General features: G+C 41.1%; 1 protein-coding gene across 3 annotated transcripts; it reads right to left on the bottom strand.

Moving 5' to 3' along the window:
• Positions 1-400: 400 nt before the first annotated feature.
• Positions 401-12,866, bottom strand: MPZL2 (myelin protein zero like 2). 3 transcript variants are annotated; one of them, XM_082411182.1, is made up of 6 exons: positions 12,662-12,863; positions 11,522-11,688; positions 11,045-11,255; positions 8,092-8,239; positions 4,924-4,999; positions 401-2,273 (listed from the first exon to the last, which is right to left on the bottom strand). In XM_082411182.1, exons 1-5 carry the CDS (start codon positions 12,717-12,719, stop codon positions 4,936-4,938), a joined length of 648 nt encoding a protein of 215 aa, XP_082267308.1. In that variant the 5' UTR covers positions 12,720-12,863; the 3' UTR covers positions 401-2,273; positions 4,924-4,935. The 3 variants fall into 3 exon arrangements, with proteins under 3 accessions (XP_082267308.1, XP_082267309.1, XP_082267310.1); XM_082411183.1 differs by lacking the exon at positions 4,924-4,999 and having other exon boundaries at positions 12,662-12,865; XM_082411184.1 differs by lacking the exons at positions 401-2,273; positions 4,924-4,999; positions 8,092-8,239 and adding an exon at positions 8,293-8,960 and having other exon boundaries at positions 12,662-12,866.
• Positions 12,867-18,415: the final 5,549 nt, after the last annotated feature.

The following is an 18,415-nucleotide window of genomic DNA, read 5'->3' as shown; positions in this document are numbered from 1 at the left end:
CTGGAATCTATGTATATTTAATGAAAGCAAGAGAGGAACGAAAATATGCTTCAGCTTTTGGGAAAGTTAATAACTTTCCGTTTTTCAACTCCCATTCCTTTACTAGACTTGAAAGCTGGTAGTTTTCTCTATTAAGAAGGTAATGCAAGAGTATCAAATGGAAGAGATGATACTGTTCCTTCAAAAGAGTCCCCAAACTAAGTAGTTGGTTGTGCCCAATTCTCGGTTATTTGAAGCAATGTGGAAATTCATACAGGTTTATTTATCCAGTAGAAACTAATTCTATCCATTATTGACTTCCAGGCTGCCTCTAAGAAAATTTTTCAATGAAGATAAAATGTATTCCCATCAGTTTTCTGTGACCTGCTATGTAAAAATTTTAGATTTGCATAAAAGCAAATTATATAATTGTAATGCTTTATTACTGAAGGTTATTTACATAGTGTTTAAGGCACAATAAAAAATAAGTTACAATACAAAAGTTCTCTTCAAGTAAAAGACACTGAACAGCCGGGCTATATGAACACTTGAATATTTAGCCAAGACACAAAAGCTACAATTTTGCTGGAAAAACCTTCCATGAGTTTTTAACTACCTCTTTACACTTATGGAACATCACCCAGGCCATCTGTTTGAAGAAATACCCAGTTACTATATTTTCAAAGGTTGAATTATGGAGAAAAATAGAAAATGTGAAAGGTAATATAGACTTTAAATCTAATTTTTACTTTCAAAACTGGGTACTGAAACTGTACTTTTTTAGACAGTATAAAAGGCAAAATGAGACAGGTATGGAATGCATTTCAGAATCAAGGTTCATATGTAAATTATACCAGGTTTTTTTTTTTAGTATTGGAAAAAATATCAAAGTTCATCATCTTTAAATACAGATAAACTATTTGGAAATTCCAGTTTTAAAAGAAATAACATCTTCAGCCTAGTTGGTGAAAACTGAAAATATCAAGCTGTAAACATGGGGGGCAGGGGGTAGAGGGAGAGGTTCCTAAACATTTAGATGTTTTCTCTTCTTTAAATAAGTGCTGCAGTAGCTTAAGTTTGGAAAGACACTGGGAGACTAGACACTTTTTCAAAAGCACTCTTCTTTCCATGACCCACTTATAAAGTTTGTTTTATCTACTAATATAAAAGAAAAAAAAAACAAAGTTGGTTTCATTCTGTTAGTTTTGGTATTTCTTTGCCCCCATACCAAATCCTCCCCCCAAATAAGCAACTGAATTAAAAAATAAATAAAAGAAAAAATTTTAATCTCTTCCAGTTCTCAGAGCTTTGTATAACACTATACAAAATTATTATCATTTAGGGTGATTTTTTTCACTAGCTCTAAATTTTTTAGTTGTAATATACTCCTTCAGAAACCTTCCATTTAACTGCTTAATGATTCCAGTCTACAAATGAGCATAGATTTTCCTCTGTTGTGATAAATAATTGAATTGGGGGAAAAACTGTAGTAAGCTAAACAGTCATTCACTGCTCATGAAAGCTCTGAGCTGTTGATTGCTTGTCACAGCAGAGAAAAAAGGTGACAAGCAATTCATCTTGAGGTGTTGTCAACCTACTAGCATTTCTGTAACCTTCCCTAGTTACTCTGTGGTTTAGACTTGTACTACTGTAAACCTTGGATCAACTGACCAAAAACAAACAAAAACAAAAACCTGCCATCTAGGGTATTGAAAGAAATTCGATAAAATGTGTCCCATACTTAAGGAGAGCCATAAAAATCAAACTGTTCTTTAACAGGTTGAATTTAGGATTTTCTGTTAATCAATCAAAAACAGTTGGGAGAATTAGCTCACCTTTTAATCGAGAGTGTGAGAAGGAAAGAGTAAACATGTTAACTTTAGTAGCAAGAATGCTGCTCTAAGGAAGCTAATATATTAAAGGAAATGTTATGACACACAAGTTGACTTTTATCCCATTTGATGCCAATATATATGTATACAAGTCATAATCCACAAGGAGTGTTTAAGGGCAAAACTGTAGCTTCCTAGTATATAAAAGCTAATGAGCATTTGAAAAAAATACAATATTTGTACTCTGAAATTAAATAAAACCTTAGTAACAGGGCTGTGTGTGAGTCTGCTGGTATCTGCTCAAGAAGGGCCCTATGCTGGCACCAGAGGAACGTTGCTTGTCTAGGTGGTTATATACTGCAGAGCTGGTTGGAAGACAGGTCACAACTGGAAAAGCCAAAGAAAAGCTTCCATTAACTCCAACTTATCTCAGGGTTCTTGTTCTTGGAAATCTTCAGCTTCCTGAAATACGAAATAAAAGTTTAAATGGATAATGTATATGGCAAGAGTGCAATAGGAGTACCTGGCATTACGAATACATACGTATATATATAATCTATTCTCCATCGTGAAGGAAAACATTCTTAAGTATATTTGTCCTCTTCTAACTTAACTTTTAAAAGAAATTTCCTGATCCTTATTACATATTTCTGAGGGTCAGTGTCCTTAATGCATAGTCTCTGCCTTGCATGGACACTTGGATGATCTATAGCTGCTCACTCACATGCATTCATTCTTCTCTCTCTCTCTCCCACCCCCACCATCACTCCAACCCCTTTATTATAAACAAAATCAAATATACAGAAAAGTAAAGAAGGCAGTGTATGGAATTCACTATCACTTAATTTTAAAGGTTTTTTTTTTTTTTTCCTTATTTGCTATAAATACATATATTGGTGGGGGCTAAAGTTTTTAAAACAAATTACTGACATTTTAACCCTAAATACTCCAATACGCATTTTTAAAATAGGGACATCTTCCTATATAACTACAATACCCTTATTATACCTAATAAAAGTTAATAATTCCCTATTGTCCAGATTGAAAATTTTCACATTAAGACTTTCCCATTGTCCCCCCAAATCTTTTTTACAACTAGTTTATTCAAATTAGTATCCATCCAGTCAGGGATCGTACACTGCACTTGATTGTGTTAATTCCTTATATATCTTTTTTTTTTAATTGGGGTATAATTGCTTTACAATATTGTGTTAGTTTCTGCTGTACAGCAAAGTGAATCAGTTATATGTATAAATATATCCCCTCTTTTTTGGAATCCTTAAATTTTTTTCAATCTTAGCCTCCATCTTTATTTTCCATGACTCTGGCTTATTAGAAAATCTGCTTGATTTTAAAAATAGCCCTTGGTAAAAATCTCTCTGACACCAAACTTTTTTTCTAGGTTTACAACAGAACCATTTTTCTCCATATTCTATTTTATAAATCCTTGAGAACTTTCACTGGAGCTTTAGGCTATAAAAATGTGGCTCCTGGGGGCTTCCCTGGTGGCGCAGTGGTTGAGAATCTGCTTGCCAATGCAGGGGATACGGGTTCGAGCCCTGGTCTGGGAAGATCCCACATGCCGCGGAGTAACTAGGCCCGTGAGCCACAACCACTGAGCCTGCGCGTCTGGAGCCTGTGCGCCACAACAAGAGAGGCCGCGACAGTGAGAGGCCCGCCCACTGCGATGAAGAGTGGCCCCCGCTCTCCACAACTAGAGAAAGCCCTCGCACAGAAACGAAGACCCAACACAACCAAAAATTAAAATTAATTAATTAATTTTTTTTAAAAATGTGGCTCCTTTTGCAAATAATAATAGTGGACCTACTTCAGAGAATAGAAGAAATTGTGATCATATGAAAAATAAATCATCCTACCTTTTAAGCCTAATAAACCTAAAAACTGGAAAAACAAAACTACACACCACTAAAATTGGATTCATAGTCCCAATAACTAAATGAGAGGAGTAGAAATCAATTCCAAATAATACAAAAGTTCTCCTATCAAAATGTCAAGCATATCTATTGAGTCACTCTCTTAAATGCCATGATTAGTTTACAATAAAACAAAAGAAAAAGAGCAGATATTCTTTCATTTAAAAAAATTTATTTACATGTTGAAAGTTAATTTATTATTCTTTGTGGTGGTAAATATAACCCCAAAGCCTCAAATAATCATAGAATTATCTCAGCTTTACTGGTAGTAGGGTCTAGCTTCCTGTCCTTTGCACAAAACACACTCAAAGGGGAAGCCATCGACAACACAAGAGAAGCCTTTCATTTCTCTGCCCAACTCCTGTAATTTCATACAGGAAACACCTATCATATAATCTGGGAGATCCACAGTAGAAATGAGCCATATAAGAAAGCTAAGGGGGGGCTTCCCTGGTGGTGCAGTGGTTGAGAATCTGCCTGCTAATGCAGGGGACACAGGTTCGAGCCCTGGTCTGGGAAGATCCCACATGCCGCGGAGCAACTAGACCCGTGAGCCACAATTACTGAGCCTGCGCGTCTGGAGCCTGTGCTCCGCAACAGGAGAGGCCACGATAGTGAGAGGCCCGTGCACCGCGATGAAGAGTGGCCCCCGCTTGCCACAACTAGAGAAAGCCCTCGCACAGAAACGAAGACCCAACACAGCCAAAAAAATTAAATAAAAATAAAAATAAATAATAATTAAAAAAAAAAAAAAAAAAAAAAAGAAAGCTAAGGAGGGACTCCCCTGGTGGCACAGTGGTTAAGAATCCGCCTGCCAATGCAGGGGACACGGGTTTGATTCCTGGTCCAGGAAGATCCCACATGCCGAGGAGCAACTAAGCCTGTGAGCCACAGCTACTGAGCCTGCGCTCTAGAGCCTGAGAGCCACAACTACTGAGTTCACGTGCTGCAACTTATGAAGCCCATGTGCTCTAGGGCCCGTGTGCTGCAACTACTGAAGCCCTTGCCCTAGAGCCCGTGCTCCACAATAAGAGAAGCCACTGCAGTGAGAAACCCGCGCACCGCGAGGAAGAGTAGGCCCTGCTCACCGCAACTAGAGAAAGCCCACGCACAGCAACGAAGACCCAATGCAGCCAAAAAAAGCTAAGGAAAGAAATGAACCCATTTGTGAACCTTACCATCTAATAATGTTAGTCTGTGTCTTCTAAATAAACAGAAACCTTTTTTTCTTGGTTGAGCTTTTCTTCTTCTTTTCTGTAACATAGAAGCAGAAACCAATGTCAGGGGAACAAGGCAAGAAGCAAGGGAGGCAAATCCTACAAAGGTTCAGGTGAGATATATTCCCCCAAATTTGGGGAAGAATTGTATGCACCTGGGAGTAGATCCAAGCTTACAGAGTGCTAAACCTATTAGCACTATCTAATAATACTCATACCTCCACATGACCCTGGGTATCTGAACTTAGACACTTTTCAGAATATTTCTAGAAGAGAATATCATTTGGGAACTCCAGGTTTAAAGCAGACACCTTAGTTTACCATTAGTATTCTACCTCTAATTCTACTTCCTATTCAAAAAAGAAAAGCATAAAATAAAAAATAAAACAAACAGAAACAAAAAAAGACTGACCTAGAAGTCATCTTTATTGATTGTATTCTATTCAAACCAACTTAGAGTTGGGTACATTAGTCTCCTTAAAAATCAATTCTATTTACTATAGTAAATATTTCTTGAGGAAAAGAAACAAATGGTGCTGGGACAGCTGAAAAATTACAACTGCAAAAGAATAAATTTGAACTCCTACTTCACACCATATACAAGAATTGATTCAAAATGAATCAAAGACCTAAATGTAAGAACTAAACTGTAAAACTCTTAGAAGAAAACATAGGCATAAATCTTTTTGACCTTGGATTAGACAGTGGTTTCTTAGATATGACACCAACAAAACAAGCAACAAAAGAAAAAAAGATAAATTGGACTTCTTCAAAATTTAAAGGATACTAATCAAGATAGTGTAAAGGCATCCCACAGAATGGGAGAAAATAATTGCAAATCCTATATCTAATAAGACGCTTTTGTATACTCCAAAATATATTTTTTAAAACTCTTAAAACTTAACAATAAAAAGACAAATAACCTAATTTTAAAGTGGGCAAAATATTTGAATAGATACATCTCCAAATTAGATATTTAAATAGCCAATAAACACATGGAAAGATGCTCAGTGTCATTAGGAAAATGCAAATGAAAACCTCAATGAGATTCCGCTTCACACCCACTAGATGGCTATACTCAAAAGGACAGACAATACAAGTGCTGTTGAGGATGTAGACAAACTGGAACCCTCATACATTGCTGGTGGGAATATAAAATGGTGCGGCTGTTTTGGAAAACTGTCTAGCAATTCCTCAAGAAGGTAACACAGAGTTACTACATATCCCAGTAATTCCACTCCTAGTTATATACACGGGAGAATTGAAAACATATGCCCATGAAACTTGTAGATGAATGTTCATAGTAGCATTAATCAAAATAGCCAAAAAGTGGGAAAAACCTAAATGTCCATCAACTGAATGGATAAACAAAATGTGGTATATGCATACAATGGAATATTATGCAGCCACAGGAAGAATGAAGTACTATAACATGGATGAACTTTGAAAGCATTATACTAACTCAAAGAAGCCAGACAGGGCTTCCCTGATGGTAAAGTGGTTAAGAATCCGCCTGCCAATGCAGGGGACAAGGGTTCAAGCCCTGGTCCGGGAAGATCCCACATGCCACGGAGCAAATGAGCCCATGCACCACAACTACTGAGCCTGTGCTCTAGAGCCTGTGAGCCACAACTACTGAAGCCTGTGCACCTAGAACCCGTGCTCTGCAACAAAGAGGAGCCACGGCAATGAGAAGCCCGCGCACCGCAACGAAGAGTAGCACCCGCTCGCCGCAACTGGAGAAAGCCCACACACAGCAACGAAGACCCAAGGCAGCTAAATAAATAAATAAATAAATAAATAAATAAATAAACAAAAAAGAAGCCAGACATAAAAGGTCACATATTGTATGATCCTCTTTATATGAAATGTCCAAACAGGCAAATCCATAGAGACAGAAAGCAAATTAGTAGTTGTCAGGGGCAGGTGAGAGAGGAAAATAGGGAGTGATGGCTAAAGGGTATGGAGTTTCTTTTGTGGAGGTGATGAAAATATTCTGGAATTAGTGGTGATGGTTACACAACTTTGTGAACATTAAATAATGAATTCTATTATATGTAAATTTTATCTGAATAAAAAAAATATTAAGCACCTTATATCAGCATGGCTGACTTTGCTAGGCACTGATTCATAGAGCCCCTGCTGACAGCCCAGTGGTTCTTAGAAATGTATGCTTTACATTAAAAGTGAGGAATATCCAGGACTTCCCTGGTGGCACAGTGGTTAAGAATCCAGCTGCCAGTGCAGGGGACACGGGTTCAAGCCCCGGTCCGGGAAGATCTCACATGCCGCAGAGCAACTAAGCCAGTGTGCCACAACTACTGAGCCTGCACTCTAGAGCCCGAGAGCCACAACTACTGAGCCCACCTGCCACAACTACTGAAGCCCGTGCGCCTAGAGCCCGTGCTCTGCAACAAAGAGGAGCCACCGCAATGAGAAGCCCTCGCACCGCAACAAAGAGTAGCCCCCGCTCGCCGCAACTAAAGAAAGCCCGTGTGCAGCAACGAAGACACAACGCAGCCAAAAATTAATTAATTAATTATTTTTTAAAAGTGAGGAATATCCTAGAAAAGCTTTACATAAGTAAATTTTTATAATATCAAATCCTGCATAGTAAAGAAAGCTTATAATAAAATCTTCTGTAAAATTAAGAAACTAAAGTTACTAGACCCACAGACATAGAAAACAAACTTACGGTTTGTTTGTTTGAAAGAGTGGGGAGGGATAAATTAGGAGATTGGGGTTAACATATACACGCTATAATATATAAAATAGAGAACAAACAAGGACCTACTGTATAGCACAGAGAACTATATTCAATATTTTGTATTAACCTATAAGGGAAAAGAATCTGAAAAAGAATACATATATATATATATATATAAATCACTTTACTGTACACCTTAAACTAACACAACATTGTAAATCAACTACACTTCAATTTAAAAAAAGCTAAAGTTACTAATTCACACCCTAATTTATCCATCCTGTGAATTTGAATTCTTTTATGTAAGATAAACTCAAGAGGAAGAACATCTGTTCAACAATTATTTAGCCCCACTATAAAATACCAAGTGTTGCCATAAAACAGTGTTAAAAGAAGACTTTCCCAGAACTGCCCAGCCTTACGATTTTATCTCCACCACTTTATGAGCTCTTTCAGCCCGTCGCTTTTTCCGGAAATGCTGGAAGAGGACCACCACAATTACTATTATGACCATCAGTGCACAGGCGGAGCCAATGGCCAGAGCCAGGAAGTGGATCTCAGAGAAGCGTACTGTAAGGAGAAAAGATCAAGTTGGGGTTCTGAAAAGAGGAAGACTATAATGAAATCTAAAGATATTCATCCTTTTTTAAAAAAATAAATTTATTTATTTTATTTATTTATTTTTGGCTGCATTGTGCCTTTGTTGCTGTGTGCGGGCTTTCTCTAGTTGCGGCGAGTGGGGCCTGTTCTTTGTTGCGGTGCACAGACTTCTCATTGCGGTGGCCTCTCTTGTTGTGGAGCACGGGCTCTAGGCGCACAGGCTTCAGTAGTTGTGGCACGCAGGCTCAGTAGTTGTGGCTCACGGGCTCTAGAGCACAGGCTCAGTAGTTGTGGCGCACGGGCTCTAGAGCGCAGGCTCAGTAGTTGTGGCGCACGGGCTCTAGAGCACAGGCTCAGTAGTTGTGGTGCACGGGCTTAGTTGCTCCACGACATGTGGGATCTTCCTGGACCAGGGCTCAAACCAGCGTCCCCTGCATTGGCAGGCGGATTCTTAAGCACTGCACCACCAGGGAAGTCCCAAGATATTCATCCTTAAATGGAATCATTTAAGGGGTGTATTTTCATCTTGAAATGAAATCTTCCTTTCTTCTACGATATTAATTTTGTAAAGTCTAGTAGCAGTAGAAAAGCCTTACAGGGATTCCCCTGGCGGTCCAGTGATTAAGACACCGTGTTTCCAATGCAGGGGGCGCAGGTTCAATCCCTGGTTGGGGAACTAAGATCCCATATGCTGCGTGGTGTGGCAAAAAAAAAAAAAAAGTAGGAAAAACATACAGACTACTTTAGTGGTTCTCAAACTTTGGTTTTAGGAGTAGCAGCTACAGAATTACTTGAAAACTTTGATATGCAAGTTCTATCAGGCCCCACCCCAGACCTACTGAATTACAGGGGGGGGCCCAGCAATCTGTTTTAATTTGTCCTCCAGATGATTCTGATGCATGCTAAAAGTTTGAGAACCACTTGGCCAATTGAGCTACCTAGTGGGGTAAGGTTATTGCTGACCTAATCGAATCCAGTGTCTAAACTATTTCTCCCCGAATCCTTTTCCCCTCTGTCATGCAGTCAGTCATTTATTCAGGCTTATTAAGGGCCTATTATGTTCCAGGGACTCTGATGGAAATACAAAGCCAAAAAAGACATTATCTTCAAGGAACTCATGCCCACTGGAAAGATAGACAAGTAAATCAGTAACTATAGTCTAGTGGATATATGATGCAAGAGAGAACCCAAAGGGAAGGGTCCCTAAACCAGGCTAGAGTCTGTGAAGCCTGGGTCTCTTAATTTTTACCTTGATTTCTGATTTAAATTTCAACGAACCCTCAGAGCCAGAAAAGACATTAGAGAATATCTAGCCCAGGGGTTCCCAGCCTGGAGTCTATGAAGGAAGATGGGGGGAGCAGGGCACAAGCCCACAAAATCTATGTCATATTGTGTGTGTACATTGTTTGTGGTAAACAGGGGTTATGGCATTCATTAGGTTCTCAAAGAGTAGTGATCCCAATATGTTGAAGAACCATGTGTTCTTATCTACCTGTTCATTTTGCAGGATAAGAAACTGAGAGCCAAAGATATTACATTACTTCTTTCAATACTCAAATGACTTCTCCAAGATCATACAGCTCTCTATTGATAGGGCCTTGAAGGATGATAATAGGAATGAAAGGAGGAAATGATACCACTTTATAGGCTTTTACGTTTTGGGTAGTAATGTTGTGTGTTGGTTAAGAGCATACAGCAGACAGCTAGGTTAAAATACCAGGTCCTGTGTGATTTGGGGTAATTAACGTCTTTGTTTCTTCAATGTATAAAATAGAGATAACAATATTCACTTCTTGAGTTCTTATAAAAACTAAAATTGCTTATGTAAATTGTTCCACGCTGTGCCTGCACATAATAAACTTTCAATATATGGTAACTATTATAATTTTCAGTACAATTCAAGAGTTTGGGGGGTCTTATTTTTATTACTTCATTTTATCCTCACCATAATCTTTGCTATATTATTCTCACTTTACAGGAGAAAAAGAAAAGTTATTTACAGCTGGTAAACTGTAGCAGTACTCAAACCCAGATTTACAACTTGTAAGTTTTATGGTCTTTGCTTTTTGTTGTCTGGCAGTTTTCCAGGTTGTCCTTTATAGAACTGCAGGCAATACAGTGCCTTAGTTTGGAGCACAATTTTGGAGACACAGATGCTTGGGTTTGAGTTCTGAGTGACTCCATTTATGAGCTCCATGACTTTGGACAAGTGACTTAACCTCTATGAGCATCGATTTCCTCATTAGTAAAATGGGTGGGGGGGGCACACTAAAAGCACAATAAATTGATATGATATGTAAAGATTAGATATGATATGTAAATCCCCTAGCACATGGGAAGTGTTCAATAAACAATAACTACCCTTATTGGTATCTGCCTCCAACAGTGGTTGTGAGAATTAAATGAGATAGTACATGTCAAGAACTTTGGACAGTGCCTGATGTAGAGTAGGTACTCAATAGTACCTTGTGAATAAATGAGTGAATGAATGGACCTATTGTGTTAGCCTTTATCAGAGGGTTGCTTCCTCTCCCTTTCACGATCTCAATGCCATTTTTGTAACAGATTCCTTAGGTCCCTTTATTTTCTGTTTCTTTCCACAGCCAAACAAAGCCTTTCTCTTTTTTACCCCAGGACTCTTCACTCTCCCTCTGCAGTTTCCAGATCCAAAGGGTTGGTCCTTCTCTCTACTCTTTCAGCCATCACAAAAGTTTGCCCCTCTCTTTTCCACAAGCTCTCACGCTTTCCAAAACGATTTTTCTCTGCATCACCTACCAGTGTGCACAACGCTGAGCTGGATCTCCCCTATCAGCCCATCAACATCAGGTGGGTTCTTCACCTGGCAGGTGTATGTCCCATTGTCATCAAACTGTAGCTTCCAGAGGAGGATGGAGACATCATACCGCTCAGGGTTCCCATCCCAGACCACCCGGTCCTTGAAACGCCCACTCATGGGTCTGAAGGGATCCACATGGTAGTAGAAAACCTAGAGAGGAGAAATGGCCAAAGGTCTTATTTGGTACCTGGGCAGGGAGGCTGAGATGGCAGGACCAGAAGAGAAACGCAAGCAAGCCTGACTGTCCCATCTGCAGCTCTCCTGCAAGAACCTCTTGCTTTCCCCTTCGCCAGCCTCTCAGTTCTGTCTGTTGATTTGTTTCCCAGGTTTACCCTGTGCTTGTTGCTAAGAAAAATACAGGAAGGGCAAGGAGAAATGGACTGGCTTATTTTCCTAACCAAGGGACCCTTACTTACAAACTGCTCAGACCCCCCATCTCGAGGACGGAAATTCCAGGTCACTGTTAGAGTGTCACCCACAGGGGCAAAGCTGGAGAAAGTGCATTTTAACCGAACATCGGTCCCATTGACAGCCTCCAGCACACGGGGAGTGTAAATTTCCACAGCTGCTATTGGCCAAAGAGCTGCAATGAAAAAAAGGGAAAGGAAGGGTTAACAGGAGATGTGTATTAAGAGAATTTCTGCTGACACTACCAAAATAAAGGTCTGAGTAGGGCATCAAACAGAACTGAGATGCCCCAGCTCTCACACAAACTCACTTCACTCAGAGTCTACATACTCCTACTACATGCAACCTTGACCCTCCCATTCCTTAAACAACTAAAAATACCACACAGTGCTCTCACTTTCTCCAAAGCATGATACCCTAGCCTCATGGTACCCACTTCAAAACTGCTGTAACAAACTACAAACATCGGCAAATAAAATTGAAAGCAGAAACAAAACATCAGAACTAATCAGAACATGAATTAGACATGTATTCAGATTAAGCATTGTATGTTATGTGTCTGATGGTCCCCTAGCAGGTAAGTTTTCCAGAAAGTGTCCTTGTTGTGTGAATTTCACACTGTTCCTAGTCTTCTGCAGAAACTGAGTTAATCAGTCCCAGACAGTTTAGCTTGCCTGCGCCGCTGGAACCTTTATACCACATGGCATTTTTTTAGCATGATATTTACATTTAGAATGTGCATGTTGGGGCAGTTACAAAGCCACAGTGGGTCTCTCTCCTTAACAATCTCAGCTTTCCCAGTGCTGCCGAGAGCCCCAGACAAGACCCACACACAGAAATCGAAGTGCCAGGTTCTGCCAGCAGTGGGAGTTTGAGAGTAGCCACAAAAAATGGTGTGTAACCTGAGATTAGAAAACCCTCTCTGTGCCTGAATCACTGGCACCTGAGAACACACCTAAACCTGTTTTTCCAAAAGCAACTCCCCCAAAACAACCCACCACTTCAGTTTCACTAAAGTCAAAACTAAAACAAAATGCAACTGTGGCTCAGGCTCCAAAAAAAGACTCTTGCAACTTCTTCGACAATTAGCTAACTTTATAGGGTAGGCAGTGAAGGAGGTAGGCTCAGAGAAGCCCGAGAGCTCTTACCTGTGAGCTGTATGCCGAGGAGAAAAAGCACAGCACGCATAGGGCTCTTGCCATACATGAGGGAAACCCAGCCCTGGCCCCAGAGACCAGACCGGGCAGACCGAGCGCTCCAGCACCCTGCCAAGGCCACTCCAGGAGGAAAGCACACTGCGTTTTTCCGGAGAGGGGAGTCACTCCCTCACCTATGGGAACCTGAGCACCTGTGCCTGTGAGTCATTCCTGCTCTGCCGGTGCTGGAATGAAAGGTGGGGCCTCAGCTCCCAACGCCCTCCTTCCCTCCTTCCTTTCCTCCCTCCCACCCTCTGTGCTACAAGCGCGTCTGCAGAAAGTCCCATGCAGTCCTGTCTTAACTTTTCAGTTTATCTGGACCCTGGCCTCTGGATGGCCTTGAAAACAGCCAGAGGAGGTGGTGCCCGTCTGAAATGTCCCAGGCTGCTTTGGTTCTGGCCCACACACACACGTTTTTTTAAAAACAGGTTTCAGGCTCGCCTGAGAAGTGAATGCTGAACCTACCTGCAGTGATTCCACTTATCAAAGCACCTCCCTGGGGCCACAGCAGCGGAAACTGGGTTCCCAAATCCAAAGTAATCAGAATTCCTTAGGACCCTCTGTGTTCAAAAAGTCCTACAGTTTATACCCTCAATTTTAGCCAAATGTTACCACAAGGATTGCTGTACCTTTTCTAGCTGCTAGCTTTCCCTGAGACCCACCTAAAATAGACTGACCAAAACAAATCTCAGTGTTTAATGACCCTTTACGTTTGAAGGATTTAAAGAGGAATCAGGACGTCATCCCAGCTCTTTTTTTTTTTTCTTTGGCCGCACGGCATGTGGGATCTTAGTTCCCCAAACCAGGGATCCAACCCATGTCCCCTGCAATGGAAATGCAGAGTCTTAAATCCCCTTTTTTGACTCTTAAATCTAGTTCTCTTTCCACAAAATAATAGCTAATGTGAACAATCAGACAGAGGACTCTCAAGGAAAAGTTTTTCCTAATAACTTTTTTGTACCTCAGATTTTATCTGCCATTTTGGGGGCAGCCATCTGTCTGAGAAATCTAAAGATTTGAGGACTTTAAACGAGAAAAGGTGCCTCCTTGTCTGGAAGGAAGATGGGTGATTGTTACAGATTAATGAAGCAGCGTGGAAACAGCAGTAGGAGGGGGATGAAGATTACGCACACAGTTAAGAAGTAGCCTTGACCAGGAATCTAATCTAAAACAGAAGAAACAAATTGCCCTTATCCCTGGATTAGCAATCTAGAAGCTCTTTAGTGATTCATAAAATCTCCTAGTGAAACCCTGGAACAAAGAAGTTTCCAGGAGGGGGAGGAAGGGGCAAGCTACCTAGAAAAAATAAAACAGCATAAAGAGGGAAGCAAAGAGAAAATTCCACCAAGAGAGAGGCAGATTACAGAAGAAAAAGAAAAGCAAAGGAGGAGAGAAAAGCAGCAGGAGAAAGATGTCATCATGACGGAGCAAAAAAAGGTAAACAACAGCAAACATCAGTCCCCATTAGAACTGAGAAAACAGGGGCTCCCCCAAATGAAGATCAGCGGTGTCCCAGCGTGAGTGTCCTGTGAAGAGTGTTTCTGAACACAGAATGTTTAGCTCCTTTGTCAGCTTCTAGGTCGGAAATGCTGGGGAAACATTTCAAACGGTGATAGGATAAAAGAGCTTTTCTGGTATGTAGGTCCAAAGAGTTCAGCTCCAGGAGCCTGAAAGAAAAGGAGTTAAGGAAACTTGAGCCTCTTTGTTGGCTTTCAGATTGCAGGGCAGTGCAGCTCTGGAGAGGTAAAGCCTGAGGTTTTGAAGTCTACCACAAATTGCAAACTTTGGTGAGAGGGAGGGTTACCAAAAGGCTCAGGGATGCAGTGAACAGCAGCATGAGAGGAATCGGGGCGAGAAGGACTGAACAAACTGCCCCCTTGTCAGGAGGAGAAGATTCCCCCCTGCCGGGTAGCCAGACGCCCTGTGAGCTGGCTGCCAGCATGGCTCTGGGGAGTCAGCCGCTGCCCAGGCCCCATTCCTCAGCAGAGTTCAAGTTCCTGGCTGTGTGCCCGGCAACACCCAATTCCTTCCAGTTAGCAGGAGAGTCACCCGGTTCTCCTCCCTGGGTGGGGAGGGGAGAGGCCAAGGGCTGGACTTGCTAAGTAGAGAAAACACTAAAGAAAAAGGACGTTTGTCCCTAAGAGTCCCCAGGATGCCAGTCAGCAGGAGTCTGATGAGAGCTAGAGGCATCTGGGTAAGGCCTACGTTACCGTTCAGTTCGTATCTGGGCAAATGAGAGAAAAAGAAGAGGAGTTCTGGAGTTTAAAAAGAAGAAAAGTGAAGTTTTCAGAGACATTACTTTCTCTCTAAACTTTTCCAGAGAAAAATTCTGATTGTCATTAAAATTCGTGGCATACTAAGTTTTGAAAGCACCTCATCTGTCCCTTCCCCTACACATTTCCTAAAAATATTTCTAATGGATACTGAGACCGTGGTCAGTAGGAAACTCACTGGGGGCTCAGAAGACAAAAAGGACAACTGGCTTGTATCAATATTTGTAAAAATTGTTGTCTTAGCATCCTAGGGAAAAATGTGTTTTTTTACCGCAAGATGAAAATAGCATTCTGTGAAGCAGGGAAAACAAATAATTTAGCTCTTGGGGTGGTTCAAATAAAGTATTTAGTTACTCAAAACTTTTGGTCCATATGTCTTTCTTACTAGAAAAGCTTTATGAAATTTTTGTTATATGCTAGGCTAGAAATACAAAGTAGAATAAGAAGGACTTCTTAAATTAAATAAATATTTTTTTTTTTAAAAAAAAAAAGTAGAATAAGACATTTCTGCCTGGGGGGAAGAATCAGTCTAAAGAGGATTAGGAGGTGGGGTGTGTATGTAAGCCAGTAGTTACCATATTTGTGACTTTTGAACCAGTCCTAAAAGGCTGAATAGAGAGGAGAGAAGAGAAACGGATGGGTGGAATGTGGTATCCACAGGAACCTTCAAGCAATTCCTCAAATCTAGTGCACAGGGAGGAGTGGCAGTTCAGGAGGCTGGAGAGAGGTTGGGCCCAGATATTGAGGGTCCTCATTCGCCATCTGAAGGTGTATGGACTTGATCCTGACAAATATATCCGTTGGGAGTAGCTAACATGTGACCAGAGGAGAGAATTTGGTATTTCCCAGAACCATAAAAAATAACAAGGTATAACTGAATCACTTTGCTGTACACTTGAACATTGTAAATTAACTATACTTGAATTTTTTTTTTTAATAGTTAAAAAACAAATAAGGAGGGACTTTCCTGGTGGCGCAGTGGTTAAGAATCCACCTGCCAATGCAGGGAACACGGGTTCAAGCCCTGGTCTGGCAAGATCCCACATGCCGTGGAGCAGCTAAGCCCGTGCACCACAACTACCGAGCCGGCGCTCTACAGCCTGTGAGCCACAACTACTGAGCCTGCATGCCACAACTACTGAAGCCCACGCACCTAGAGCCCATGCTCTGCAACAAGAGAAGCCACCGCAATGAGAAGCCCGCACACCACAATGAAGAGTAGCCCCCGCTCGCCGCAACTAGAGAAAGCCCGCGCACAGCAACGAAGACCCAACACAGCCAAAAATAAATAAATAAAAACAAATAAGGAGGGAAGGCCTTGAGACATCAACCACCACATACTCAACCATCTCATAAGGCCCCTGGCCTAGGAGCCAGAATGAAAATATAAACTTATTACGTGTTTTCAGAAGACTCAGACTCCTAGCCTTCCCTAACCAACAATTCCAACCTATAGCTCCTTTTTTTTTTTTTCTAACTTCTTCTGGTTTAGAGACCTTTTCGAAGATGAGAGAGAATGTCAGAGTCCTAGATGAGAGGTGGGTTCTCAGCCCAAGGAAGAGGTGTGTTCCCTAGGATTCTCCTCCTTGCCTCAAGGTTCCTACAGATAGTCCAGGGCAAGTCTGGATCTGAGACTGAGCTCTAATGGCTTAGTAAAACCATGGGCAGGAATGTCTTCTACCTCCCCACCTCTTGGCAGCTTATATGTACACTTCTCCAGTAAAGCCTCAGACTCCTTTCTTAATTATAGAGGAGAGGCATCATAATCTTATTAAACAGCCCAAGAAAGAGACTCTGAAGTTTAACCCTTCATATTCTAAAGAGAAGTTAGATGGATTTGCACAGGGTTGAAGAGATAGGGTGTCTTTAAAGATAAACTTGAAGAGTCTCCCAGGAGGATAAAGAGACCTTGATTGAGGCATTTGTCTATCTCCCTCTTTACCATATGCACTACATCTAAATACTGGGTGAGAATTTACATTTACATAGTGCTTATTGATGAATGTGGTATCTTTTGGTTACCATGACCAATTTTCATTCTTAGGAAATTATTTCATTTCCTGAGAAAAGAAATAGCCTCTTCTTATACTTCTTTTTCTTCTTCTTTTTTTTTTTTTTTTTTTTGCTAGTAAATATTAGGAAGCATGAGGCATAGGAACTGGAGTCCAACCTGCTTAGATCCAAATCCAAGCTTGGCCACTTACTAGCTGTGTGACCTTGGGCAGTTATTTAATTCTCTGTGCCTCAATTATCTTACATGTAAAATGAAAATAATATCTGCCCCATAGGTCTCCCCTGGTGGCGCAGTGGTTAAGAATCTGCCTGCCAATGCAGGGGACACGGGTTCGAGCCCTGGTCCGGGAAGATCCCACATGCCACGGAGCAACTAAGCCCATGCACCACAACTACCGAGCCTGCGCTCTAGAGCCTGCAAGCCACAACTACTGAGCCCACGTGCCACAACTACTGAAGCCTGTGCCCCTAGAGCCTGTGCTCCGCAACAAGAGAAGCCACCGCAATGAGAAGCCCGCGCAATGCAACGAAGAGTAACTCCCGCTCACCACAACTAGAGAAAACCCGCGCGCAGCAACAAAGACCCAACACAGCCATAAATTAATTAATTAATTAATTAATACTATCTGCCCCATAGACTTAGTATAAGAATCAAGTGAAATGCTGTATTTAAGTAAAGCTCTATGTGCAATGCCCATAGAAAACGCTCAGTAAATTTATTTGTTTGTGGTTATACTTAGTTAACATATTGAAAACTGTTCCCATGACCACTGGGAAAAGGTCTAGCAGTTTCTTGTAAAGCTAAGTTTCATATAAAGCTAACCACCTTAGCAATTTCACTCCTAGGTATTTATCCAAGAGAAATGAAGTTATATATCCACAAAATTACTTGTATGAGACTATTTGGAGAAGCTTTATTCATAATACCCCAAATTGGAAACAGCCCAGGGGTCCATCAACAGAAAAATAGATAAACACTCCATAGAATATTCATATGATGGTTTACTACTCAGGAATAAAAAGGAACAAACTACTGATACATACAACCACATGCATGAATCTCAAATATATTATGTTGAACAAAATTAGCCAGACATAAAGTAGTACTTACTCTTTTTTTTCAACTTTTCTGAAGATTTTTATTTATTTATTTATTTATTTATTTTTGGCTACGCTGGGTCTTCGTTGCTGCGCATGGGCTTTCTCTAGTTGCATTGAGCGGGGACTAGTCTTCGATGCGGTGCACGGGCTTCTCATTGAAGTGGCTTCTCTTGTTGTGGAGCATGGGCTCTAGGTGCGCGGGCTTCAGAAGTTGTGACACGTGCGCTCAGTAGTTGTGGCTCACAGGCTCTAGAGCTCAGGCTCAGTAGTTGTGGTGCACGGGCTTAGTTGCTCCGTGGCATGTGGGATCTTCCCAGAC

This window comes from Balaenoptera physalus (assembly GCF_965194825.1).
Source record: "Balaenoptera physalus genome assembly, chromosome: 10".
NCBI classification, from domain to species: Eukaryota; Metazoa; Chordata; class Mammalia; order Artiodactyla; family Balaenopteridae; genus Balaenoptera; species Balaenoptera physalus.
The sequence above is the reverse complement of the archived record's forward strand: the minus strand, read 5'-3'. Positions and strand labels throughout refer to the sequence as shown.